Here is a 12,941-nt window from a genome sequence, read left to right as displayed (position 1 = left end):
CACCCACCCCAGTTCCCGCGCTTGTAGTTTCACAGGACACCCACGTTAGCGAGGATTTCCCAGCCTTTCCGATCGAGAAACTGGATTTTTACCGGTTTTTTACTGCAACACAGTCCTTAACATGTTTTGTGAGCCCTCTCGATGTCTGGTGCAGCTTATATGTCAGTCAATTCCAGTACAGCAGTGTTTAATAGCCGGGGATTTTAAACATTGCCCGTCCACGCGATCCGATCTGCCGTTAGTCTATCCCCGAGCATTTGAGGGACTCGCAATGCTGTCGCTTCGTTTCAATGTAAAGTTCACCAGCGTGTAGCAAAGACAATAAAAACTTGATGAATTACGTCTGAGGAGGACTTAATGACATGGTAGATCCACTGAACGAACGATCACTGCCATAACACTGAGAAATAGGGCTTAACCGAGACTTGTTTGCCACGAATAAACCCCTTTTAGGTCTTATTAGAATAAAGGTAAGCTCAGAGGTGAAGAAATCAACGCCTCTTTTCATTCAACCGTGGAAGCATTTGACCAGCTTGTTTGTCTCGGCCGTGGGTATTTGCCAGTTTTCAATAAGATCACGGCTTTTTTTTTTTTTTTTTTTTTTTTTTTTTTTTTTTTTTAATGTAGACATGTTTCGGATTAAACTTTATCCATCTTCTGTACAAGTAACAGAGCCCGTTATAGAGCGTGTGATATAAATGCCAGAAGGATAAAATAGTGTTAATAACATAGCAATTTACAACGTGACAATAAATGTAGAGAATATAGCATAGCTAATTACAACGTGACAAGAAAAGTAAAATATATAGCTAATCAGCGCGTGACGACAATAAAGAAAGGGAATAGAAAATATATACTGAGTAGACAAACAAATAGCCAGTGAAAGACTGATATGAAAAAATTGCCGCCAATAGATTTCAGGGTTTTTTCCAATGAATTTACAGCGCCCCCTTGATTTTAAGCTGGAAGGGGGTTGGAGGCGGTGTGCAAGATGGAAAAACAATCTACACAACATAAAGCTTGGCAGTTTACCGAATCTTAAATGTGGGAATTCTTGTCATTAGAACGGGCTCTTCCAGATTCGTGTAGCGAGATACCGGTTTTGTCGGCGAGACTAGCCGGCATCACACTACACGAATAATTAGGAAAAAATACAAAAGAGTTGACAATTACTTTCTAAGAAAAACTTCCTTACGTCTTTGGTTGTCGGACTGTTTGAAGTTTGAATTGAAAATGCTATTGTCCATTAAAGGAAATATATTCAGCTTCCCTCCTCCGGAAGCTTTTTATAAAACTTCGCCGGCTAAAATGGCCTTGACTGAGAAACAGAGGGTATTGTTGTATGGCGTTAATGACTTCCACCGCGGATAATTACTTTTTTCCGCTGTTGGCAGAGCGCTTTCAAAAATGCAGTGCAAGGGATTAACAACGAATGATTAATTATCCTCTCATCGAGTTCATGTTAATATTTACTCTCCTACCCATCAGTAACACAAAATAGAAACCCGAGAAGCACTCTACGTATGCTGCATGAAAGAGTTTTTTTTTTAAGAATATGAATTTATTTGTCTTTTTTTAAAGCGTTGACAGCTGTTGTCACTTCCCTATTTTTGTGCCAAAGATACTACTACTGTTACCTTATGGCATGGCAATTTTTTCCATTCAATTTTTACGATTTCTTGATACATTAAAAAGCAGATACTGAAAAAATACTGTAGTCGTTGAAATATTTCCGCAAAAATTTACTGCGTGCTATATCATTGTACAGTTATCATTAGCCCCAACAGTGAGCAGCATCAAATTTCTCCTTGTAATATCAATGCTTATGCAACCACTGAAGTCATGAGAATAAAAGAAATATGATCACCCAAGATGATTTTTCTTGACATTTTAATAACTTCTCCCAAGTACTTTTATAAGAAAAGTATGGGGACAAGATAGGAGAATCTGTTCTTTGATATTAGGGGTTAAAGGGTCAAAACAAGATGGTATACCTGTAGTTGCAAAAAGTCACCAAATGCAATTTTTGCTTTGCTCTCGGTGAAACCTAGATGTTGTTTTTCCCATATAAAAACAGAAAGACAAAAACAAAGAGAGGTCAATTAATCTGAAAACACAAAAACCAATTATCGTGCAAAATTTAACAAAATGGTCAGTGAGTCTTGTCGGATTTGTACTCTCTATAAAAATGAAAACATTTTGCTTTTTTCAAGAATTCAGCTTAATCAAGTCGGCTTCTACTGAAAACAAAGCAAAACTAATTAGTGAAAATATAAGTTTATTTGATGTGGGCCGTGCAATAGTCTCCCCCTCATTTCCTTTCCCTACAAATCCGTCAAAACTTGATGAGGTGTATATAAATTATCTAATTTATCATTGCGTGTCCATTTTTGCTAGAAAATTTCACAAGAAGACAAAACTGCATTCGATTAACGCGATTTGTCTCGATTTTGTCATGATTTAAAAGCATGAACCTAAGATCTGACGAATTCAAATGGCAAGTTTACAAATTCAATTGCAATGTTTTCTCTCCTGGCGAACCCATGTTTTCAGACATAAATTTAAATATTTGCAACATACTAATAAAACTAATCGAGTACTGACCAAAGCTGACGTATCTTGCTAGGTGTTTTCGATAAAATGTCAGTAATATTGCCTAAACTTGAAAAAAAAATAATTGAGAGGAAAGATAATTTCTCAGTTCAAATTTGCTTAGATTTATTTTTTAATTATTCTTTCTTTTTTTGTTCAGAGTAATATTGAAATTTCACAGTAAAATAGAAAAACAAGAAAACAATTTTGGTATATTCACAACGCGTACATATCGTATGACATTTGACATAAGAAAATTTGCATGTAAAAGACGGTTATTGAACGAGAAGCAAGGGTATATCATATTTGACATGTGCTATTTGCCAACAAGCCGAGGATGGTTAGTCAACATTGGCTGTTCTTCGCCTTCGCATTTCATATTCATTGCGCAAGGGAAGCGTGCAACACCAGAGAAACTTATAACATCATCAAGGATACGGAAAAACACAATCCTATTCGCGGGTTTAGCACACAATGAAGGTTTTGAATATGACTATTATGAAGGCAGATCAAATCGGGTTTTTTGTCGCCTACCTCAACACCTGCGAATTGAAAATTGACAGGTGGCGATCATACAAGAGATTAATATCCTACACTGCGCAGGAGCTTATGAACCTTGACGTCCGCGTTTGTCTCGACTAAAACAAGCTTCTCGTGTGTAATCGTCAGTGTATGTCTTGGCACAACACAAGAAAATTTAACTGCAACGTAGGCGAACCGTTTTAACGCTCAAAATAATCAAAAAAGGTTTTCTCTGAAAAGTGGGCGAGCAGGATTTCGTGTTTCCTTGCATTAGTGACTACCGTGTTTTCGCTTCTATGGATACCGCGGCGGACAGAATCGTAATCAACGTTGGTGGAAAGCGCCATGAGACTTATGCAAGTACACTTCAAACCATCCCAGACACCAGGCTTGCTTGGATTGCGGAGAGTTTTCTCACAAGCGGAAACAAGCAGGAGTATTTTTTCGATCGAAACCCTGAGATATTTGGCATCATTTTGAACTATTATCGTACAGGACAATTGCACGCTCCTAGAGATTTCTGTGGTCCGCTTTTCGAGGCGGAATTGGCGTTCTGGGGGATTGAGGAAAAAGAGATGGAAGCGTGCTGTTGGCCTTCCTATACTCAACACAGAGATGCAGAGAAGAATTTAAAAGATTTTGTCGGACCCGAGTTTGAAGATACAGACGATGAAGAAGACGACTCTTCCCCGGATCTGGAATCCTCATCTTTTCGGCAAGTCGCATCGTATTCGCGCTGGACGATTTATAAACCGAAAGTTTGGGCTATTCTCGATGATGCGCATTCATCAAGTAAAGCAAAGGTAAGCTTAACGACGCTTAAAATTGTTCTTTGATCAAATGAGAACCTTTCTAAAATCTCTTTTCTGAGGTGAACTCAAGCCTAATCACATACTCAACACTTTCATAAGCAATATTATGATTTACACTGCCTCTGATTCTACATATTTAAAGGTAAACACGATAAACTCTTCATATTATTTTCTTCTCAAAACTGGATATCCTAATGTCTTCTAACCCAATAACAGCGGTCTGTTATTATTCCGTATTTCATAGTGGTTCAGTTAGTTTTTGTAGTATTTACGGTTTTAAAATTTATTGTGATCGGAATCCTCGACGCTTTAACAAATACAGAGAAATCTGTCGCTTTCTTAAGTAAATACAGTTCTTTCAACGATAGGAAAAGTCGGACATAGAATTGAAAACCAACATTAAATAAAGGCGATACTGATTAACTTAGAATATTAAAATAAAACTGATATAAGTCAGCTTTAAAACGCGCATAGATCCCATAACTGTTCGCTTAGGAACTATATACAAAGTTCTGAATCAAAGTTAAGTCCAAGCTGGGAATTGTTTTCCCCATTTTCTTTCTTTTTCTCGCCAATTGATAACGTTGCTATGATTTCTGTGTATTTGTATATACAAACAGGCACAGACGTGTCTGGTAATCTTGTAAGCCAGTTCAGCCAGGTGAAAAAGCTTTTTTACGGCAAATCATTTGATAGGGAAATAAAGCGCACCACCGCAGGTTGCTGCAATTAAAGCGTAGCTTGTGTATTGCGGTCAAATGTTTAATAAAAAATAAGTGTGATTTTATTAATATTTTTGCATTACCTTAAACTCAAAACATCTTCCACCGCTCCCGTCAACACGACTGTTTTATTGCACACTCATACATGTTCATGAAAGCTAATTGATTGAGAAAATATAGATATGAAAAAGAAAAAAACGGTAAGTATATAAATGACACAACCCTCCGAACTTGTATATTATAGCTGTTTGAATATAACCTTGCTGCTAAGTAAATACGCTTGGGTGCAAATTTTCAACCGACTAATTAAACAAAAACTAAAAAATGAATATTAAATGATCGGACGAGCTCTCAGCTTAGCCTATAGCATTTCAGCTGGATTTCTTCCTGCGGAAAAGCAATTTCAGCTAATTATTTAGTTTTGTTCACTGTTTAACCTTAACCCACAAACCTTACCCCATGAGATAACATCGAATTGAAAAAAGGGGCAATGTTATTGCGACGTTGCATGACAGGCCAAAAATAAAACACTAAGCTCAGTTAAGAAGTTTAAAGCACACATTTCATAATTTTACAAGACAATGTAATTTGAATGAGTTGTAAGTCGCTTTTTTAATTCCCATGCCACGTTTAGCATATCAACTGAAATTACGATTACATTAACGCCGCTTCTTAAATTAACTATTAAAATTAGCCATACATAGTCAGCCTTAAATAAAAGCCAGTTATGCATAAAGGAATGAAATTTTCACCTGGGCATTAACAAAGTAATCTTGCATTAAAACATATGGAAATTGCAAGACATGCGCAGTAATTGGTTGGAAGAAAAAACAACAAAAACAACAACTTTCGGCTTTTACAATACTGCATGAAAATGGCTCACTCAATTACTTCAACTTTAAGATGATATGATAAGTGTGTTGTATTGTCACTCCGTTTAACTTCTTCCCAGGTGTAAATAAATTCAGTTATTTTTTTGTCATATTAAAAATTCAAAGGTTGGAAATTAGAAAAAAGACCAACTCAAAGTTTATCTAAAATTTCCGCTTGGCCCTGAGGTAAAACCGCTGATAGCACAGGAAATTTCACTCCAAAACTGACCATGATTTCAGATAAAACGGTCGCTTTCGCTTTTGAGGCGACCGTGAAATAAAGGTAAAAATTGCACAAAATATTTTAAAAAGTACGGAGTTTTGAAACGGACATTGCTCTTAGAGAAACGCTAGTAAATATATCAAGGCCCAGTCGTCCGAAACCCGATTAAGCTAATCCTAGATTAACGTGAACTTCGATTCGAGTTTAATTACTAATCAATAAAGATTCTTCCAAAAGATTTTTGTCCCTCAGTTTTGAGTTAGACTTTTCTTTATCTTTAGCTTGAAATCAGCCTTTACTAAAGGCAAATTTTCAAGCTAAAGATAAAGAAAAGTCTGGATGAAACCCTCGTTTAACTTTTAATCCTGAATTAACATTAATCGGCTTTCGATCAACCTGGCTCAAGTGTTCTCTCCAAGAGGGAATAAACATAATCCGTATTTAGTGATTCTCCAAAATCCATGGGAAAAACTTGAAAATATTGGCCAATATTTTCAAGTTAACGTAAATAATTATCTTTACTAAAGGCAAATTTTCAAGCTAAAGATAAAGAAAAGTCTGGATGAAACCCTCGTTTAACTTTTAATCCTGGATTAACATTAATCGGCTTTCGATCAACCTGGCTCAAGTGTTCTCTCCAAGAGGGAATAAACATAATCCGTATTTAGTGATTCTCCAAAATCCATGGGAAAAACTTGAAAATATTGGCCAATATTTTCAAGTTAACGTAAATAATTATCTTAGCCATGTGCATTCGAATGCCTTTTCTGGGAGCCTCTGCATGGAATAGGCAAAATATAAATAAATAAATAAAAAAGCTAGCGGTCACCTTGGAAAAGGAAACCACAGGCGTATGCTTCAACAAGTGTACCCTAAAATTTCTTTCACAAATAATCAGGATGTGGCCAATTGGCCTTGGATTGGAAGCGAGGCTGGGGTGACCTTGTTTTGATACAAACCTCCCTGCTTTTCATATGTAAGCGAAAAGTAGTTATCATAAGAACAGCATGATCTACATCAAAACAAGGTCACCCCCAGCCTCGCTTCCAATCCAACGCCAGGTCACTTAGCACACACAATCCTCTCTTGACACACAACTGTAAAATGGGTTATTCGTCTTTTGCAGGTCTCCCAGCACACTACGTATGTGTATCCAGATGCATGTATACGGCTTTGTAATGATCATTCAATCCATGTTCGTCTTACTGGCCAACACGGCCAGTGCTAGGTCAGAGTAACCAAAACCCTTCACATTCACATTGCTAAATTACCACCATACTCTCCCACGACTTTCTCCCATCTGGCCTCGTGGGGCAGTCGGATCAAGGCCGGAGGTCGTGGGTTCGATTCTCTCTGAAGTCAAAGATATTTTTCCTTTGCCTCGTGCGGTCTCCCATTTGGTTACCATGGCTAACACTCAGCGGGAAATTCACGGGTTCAGTTATCACTACAACATACACTGCAGAGTTAATTCTCTGATCCATCACTTAAGCCTACCGTCGAACCTCCCGTAAGCCACCACCCGTAATGTCAAGGATATGTGGTCGCTTACGAGAGGTTCCATCTATAGTGATTTGACTTGAAAACTTTTGGTTTTTTGGGAAAGTGGTCGCTAATGAGAGGTGGTCGCTTACGAGGGGCAGTCGCAAAGGGAGGTTCGACTGTACTTTTGTGATTGTTTGCTTGGTACCCTGGCCTTAAGTGAAAGCGCGTGGATCTGGGTTTGACTTTGTTGTTCTTATGCAAATTAGTTTGCATTTACACAGGAAATTCACCGAGGTTTGTATCGTTTTCACACAAAGGCCAGGTCACTAAATCAGCCTCGCTCTTTTTTTTTGCGTTATGTGTTCCACAATTTGTTGCTGATTTGATCTTTTACTACAGGATCCGGTACTAATTTTATTTTGTCGTGGTGGTCCTTATAAACACAGTTACTGGTTTTCACTACATACAAATCCTGAAAATTAACTATTATAAATCTGAGGAAAAGAGAAAACAAAATGACATTACAGAGACCTTGAACCGCTAACCCTCTCACCTTCCGAGACAAGTCTTGACCGAAAGCCGATGAGCCGACGCGACCAAAAGTCGACTCGCCCAACTGCTTCAACTTACACGCCTTTACAATCGCGTGCTTAACTGAAAAACTGTCAAATTGTTTACGTGAATATACTTTTGTTTTTCAGGTGTACGCGTTAGTTTCCTTGTTCATGATCCTGGCTTCTGTAGCGTCCATGTGTGCATCATCGGTTCTTGTGGAAGAAGATGATTACGTCCGCGCTTTTGAATACACTTTCTGCGCTTGGTTCACTCTGGAATTCGTTGCACGGTTCATTTTCTGCCCGGACAAGATTGCCTTCTTTAAAGAGATAATGACATGGGTGGACCTCATATCTTTGCTTCCTTTTTATGGCAAAATGATCCTTGGAAATAACACTTTAGACTTCCTAAGGGCAGTAAGGCTTATTCGCGTATTTCGGGCCCTAAAAGCCTTCGCCTTTACAAGTGGATTGCAGATTATCGTGCAGTCACTGAAAGCAAGTTTCAGAGAGCTGATTCTGCTTGTGATAATCCTCCTGATACCCGTGGTCGTATTTTCCAGTATTGTGTACGAGATCGAAAACAACGCGCCTGATCAACCATACTTTAAGAATATACCACAAGCCTTTTGGTGGGCAGTTATCACCATGACAACCGTAGGGTACGGTGACATGGTGCCAAAAACAATTTGGGGAAGGCTTATTGGCGGAATATGCGCCATTTTTGGAGTACTTATCGTAGCTTTGCCGGTCTCTGTGATAGGAAATAACTTTTCCACTTATTACACGCATGCTCAGGCTAGGCTCAGTCTCCCGAAGAAAAAGCGACGTCTGATATGCGCAGCTAACCTGCGCTTGAATATTATGAAAGACCAATCAGCTTCCAGCAACGCTTCATTACGTCATAATGACGGACAGGAGGGTGTAACTACGGATGTATCACGGGAAAGCTCAGCAAAGAAATTCAGGCGATATCACAGGAGATCTCGAAACACGCTGTTTGCTCATGGTGATGTGTATATTGGCCCTAACAGGTTGGAAAGAAACAAAATAAAGCGGGGTGACACGTGGAATGAGGAAAACGAAATTGAAAATGAACAAGAAAACGAAACTGGGAGCGAAACTAAAAGTGAATGTACTACTACGAAAGAGACAATTAGTAGCGGAGATATGGATAGAAAGTCGGAGATGACGGTAAACTTGAGCTCTGCAGATGGCAGCAGTGAACTGCCCTCCATCACTTCTTTACCGAGAAACTTTACACTTATTAACTCGACACACGAAAGTGAAGAGATAATTGAAGAAGATACAAGACCCTCTTCTGTTCTTTCCGAACGCCTCAACGGTGTGAACAAGAAACGAAATAGATCTCTCGCTGTTTCGGCATCTCGTAGAAAAAAGTCGAACAGCTCTCTTGCTAAATCTTCGGTTGAAAGAAAACGCGAACACTCCCCGGTTGAAAAGAGCCGGCCGCAAAGCTCGAGGTCGCTTAAAACACGCGTGGCACCGGCGGGCACGCGCGGAAGTTATCAAAATCACGTGGACGGGAGTTTATCCCCCTCGCGTTCATATCGTTCCGTTCCTTCATTTAAACTAGACATGGAGAATACTAGATTGGATAGAGCTGCCTTGGCAAACATGGCAGAACAGGAGAGTAAAAAGACTACAAATAATAGTATTTTAATGGAGGCATTCCAAAGAACAGGGAAAACATCAGATAGTGATATTGCGAACGGGTACACTGCTTAACGTTTTACTCTAAAGAGCTAGTTTGAAATCTCAGTGTATTTTACCAAATGAAGTTGCTCCCTGCTCGCATATTTCCAATTCCTTCGTATTGGGTACACAAAGAGGAAGAAAGAAAAGAGGATTCCGTCTTGGCTTGTAACTTACTGCGCCTTTCAATAGCATACAGACTCTGAACTTCAACTCCAACTAACGGTTTGCTTGTTTTACTGCTGTCAATCATAATTACGGCGAAAACCGGCTGACCACAAAAATGCAGAAACCGACAAAGTGGATCTAAATGCACCAATCACAACGCACGGACATGACCTTTGACCCCGATGGGCCAAACATTCGTCCGCAGGTTCGCTGTAGGGATTGACAGCAGTGAAAAGCGTAACGGTTGGTTGAATCTTAAACTCCAGGGTCAATCTCGTACCCAGAGTCCTCAAGCTTCTTGGTCAGCGGTTGGTCGCCAGGAGAGACTCTGGGGTACTGGAATTTTATTACCGCAGAAATCCTGCGTTAAAACAATGCAAGCCCTTACTGGGCAGCCTATCAAAATATTTAAACTTCTTCGAATTCTCCAGAGTCTCTCCTGGCGACCAACCTCTGGCCAAAGAGCCTGAGGACTCTGGGTAGGGGATTGCTCCAGTGTCCGCATGTTCGTGAAAAGCGCAGTAAAGTACTGTCAGGCCTTGTTACAGTTTTGTGTTTTGTTTCTCTTTTATCAGAGGAGAGAGAGGAAACAAAGGGATTGCCCCAACGTACATTTATATTGAAGAATAAAATGCAAGGAACCGCAAACGAAAATGCTGCAGGTATACTCGCGTTGGTTGTTCTACTTTTTACTGTGCTACACCGTGCTGACGAGAGCATTTTTGATTCTCGGTTTGGTCTCTATCATGCTGCTGTCATGATAAGTTTTCTACGCAGTCAGATCGGCCTTGCAGTTATTTGAGCTATTTATTTTGAGCAACCATTCACCTCCAAATTAATATACTAAGCCCCTTTGGACCAATCCTCCTCAAACTCCTCAATAATTCATGCAAAACAACAACAACAGCAACAAAACAAACAAACAAAGGAAATCACTGCCTTGAAGAAGGTTTGGATATGATCCTAATTACATACCATACCATTGGCTTTCGATTTTTCTTTGGATTATTTATGTTTAACAAGTTATATCAAATTTGAAGGAGTATTTTATTAGATATTCAAACACCTTGAAGTTGGTTTAAAAAACTCCTTATTTTTCCGACTATCATCTCGGTGTTTGGATATCCCATAAACCACTGCTCTCCCTCGTACTTGATATATTACGTCACAAGCGAAGTTATGTTATGGTATGAGCCAATCAGGATTTACCACCGGCCATGACGTCAATCTTTGTTCTAGACCGGAATGCATTGCAAGGCAAGAAGTGTTCACATTCACGTAGCCCTCCTAAGTTTATATATATAAATATATATTCTTAGAATTTTTCCTTAACAATACTCTATTAATTGATATTCCAAGTATATACCATAATTTAGGATAGCTTGGTGAATCTGACCCCGGAATCTGACTCTTTTCAGCATTGGGTCTTTCCCGTCTTCCTCTATGGGAGAAATGTCAGAGAAAGTTTGATCACCGTTTACTCGTATTGATACCTATTGAGTATGCGCTAAGCCCGTAATTCTACTATACTGTATATATACCAGCAACATGTATACTCGTTACGCATGAGCAAGTCTAACGAAGGTTAACTTAGACGATGATTCAAACGATTGTAACGGAGATTTCTCCGTAAAAAAACAAAGGTTATCTCCAGGATACCTGCTCAATCTGAAAAACTTTATTGGGAGGAGGAAATACACATGATGGATGGATGGATGGATGGGTGGATGGGTGGATGGATGGATGGATGGATGGATGAATGGATGGATGGATGGATGGATGGATGGATGGATGGATGGATGGATGGATGGATGGGCGGATGGACAGACGTATGGATGGATGGATGGATGGATGGATGGATGGATGGATGGATGGATGGATGGATGGATGGATGGATGGATGGATGGACGGACAGACGGAAGGACGGACGGACGGACAGACGGATGGATGGTGGATGGATGGACGGACGGACAGACGGAAGAACGGACGGACGGACGGATGGACCGATGGATGGATGGATGAGTGGATGATTGAATGATTGATGTGTTGACTGAATCGATTGTAAAATAAAGAAACACACACAAAAAAAAAAACAAATAAATAAATATATTGATACATAAATAAGTAGTTGCACATTTATAGAGCGGCTCTCTGTTCACCGTTTCCTGGCCGAACTGGAATTTTGAAATGTTTTTTTTATGAACGCGATGCTAAGTGCAAAGTTTTTCATATGAAGATTAGTTTGTTTGCATATGAATGAAAACTAATTTTCATTAAAAAAAAAACTTTGCACTAAGCCTCGCTTTCAAAATGAGGTTCAAAGCGACATAGAAATGGCCTATTATTCTACATGCGATTGTTGGATATAGGATGATGATAACCAAAGGAGAGACGCGTATCTATCATCTCATTTCCATCCCAACGCGTTCATGGAATAATTGTTAATTATTTATCACGTTCTTAAAAACTTTTCATTCTGAAGACAGAAGAGATGAAAGAGAGTGAGAATTTGCTCTAGAAGGTTCTGGGTAATTTTACACTTTTATGGTTGTCTTTACGTTGTGGTTTAATTGAAGAAAATGACAGCTTAGTGTCAACTTGTCATCCATTCGTTGATACTGTTGAAAAAATGTTGTCAGATTTATTGACAGAAAAAATGACATCAAAATAGATGGTGATAGGCTCAATCTATATGGAAGACATTAGAGAAGGGGAGACTAATTGAAAAAAAACAACGTTTTTCTAAATCATTTATGAACTTATTTGCCGATGGAGAGGATATCATGAAACATTGGAGCATACTGGTTTTAGATGACCACTAAGTCAACGGTATGGGAGCTTACATCATCTAAATTTTGTGTCTGATTCTTTTTTCCTCTTTTAAACGAGCAATAGATCGAGAGAGACACTTTATATTCATGACTGCCAATTTTGATTGTTTAAAAAGGCGACGTGGAAAATCAAAATAAATATTGATTGATTACGGAGCTGAAAAACTGTTCATTGAAAAATAAAAAAGGGTAAAAGCTGCAAATCCCGATCCGATTTTTTTTTTTCATATTTCAGATTGGCTAGTAAAGGAAAGATGATAACAGTAAAAATTACAGCTACATTAATCATACATGTACACAAGGTGAAAAAATTAGTCTTCAATGCAAATTTCACCCAGAAACGTGTTTAGATTTTCTACCTTCGTCAAACAATAGCATAAAGTACTTTTTATAACAGTGTGTCTTGATAAAGAGTCAATAAAGACCATTAAGAGGCGTCAGTAT

The 12,941-nt window shown here is 38.8% G+C and overlaps 1 protein-coding gene across 1 annotated transcript; it reads left to right on the top strand.

Moving 5' to 3' along the window:
- Positions 1 to 2,990: 2,990 nt before the first annotated feature.
- On the top strand, positions 2,991 to 11,368 carry LOC146475328 (voltage-gated potassium channel KCNC1-like). Its single transcript, XM_085115721.1, has 2 exons — positions 2,991 to 3,917; positions 7,930 to 11,368. The coding sequence occupies exons 1-2, from the start codon at positions 3,411 to 3,413 to the stop codon at positions 9,529 to 9,531; spliced, it is 2,109 nt and encodes a 702-aa protein (XP_084971847.1). The 5' UTR covers positions 2,991 to 3,410; the 3' UTR covers positions 9,532 to 11,368.
- Positions 11,369 to 12,941: the final 1,573 nt, after the last annotated feature.

Source organism: Pavona decussata, unplaced genomic scaffold (assembly GCF_977016875.1).
Source record: "Pavona decussata unplaced genomic scaffold, jaPavDecu1.1 SCAFFOLD_84, whole genome shotgun sequence".
NCBI lineage: Eukaryota > Metazoa > Cnidaria > Anthozoa > Scleractinia > Agariciidae > Pavona > Pavona decussata.
The sequence above is the reverse complement of the archived record's forward strand: the minus strand, read 5'-3'. Positions and strand labels throughout refer to the sequence as shown.

Excerpts from the sequence above, each read along its gene's own strand:
- LOC146475328 (XM_085115721.1), top strand. The coding sequence starts at position 3,411 with ATGGATACCGCGGCGGACAGAATCGTAATCAACGTTGGTGGAAAGCGC. Across the intron at positions 3,918-7,929 it reads ATTCATCAAGTAAAGCAAAG|GTGTACGCGTTAGTTTCCTT; the intron begins GTAAGCTTAACG and ends TTTGTTTTTCAG.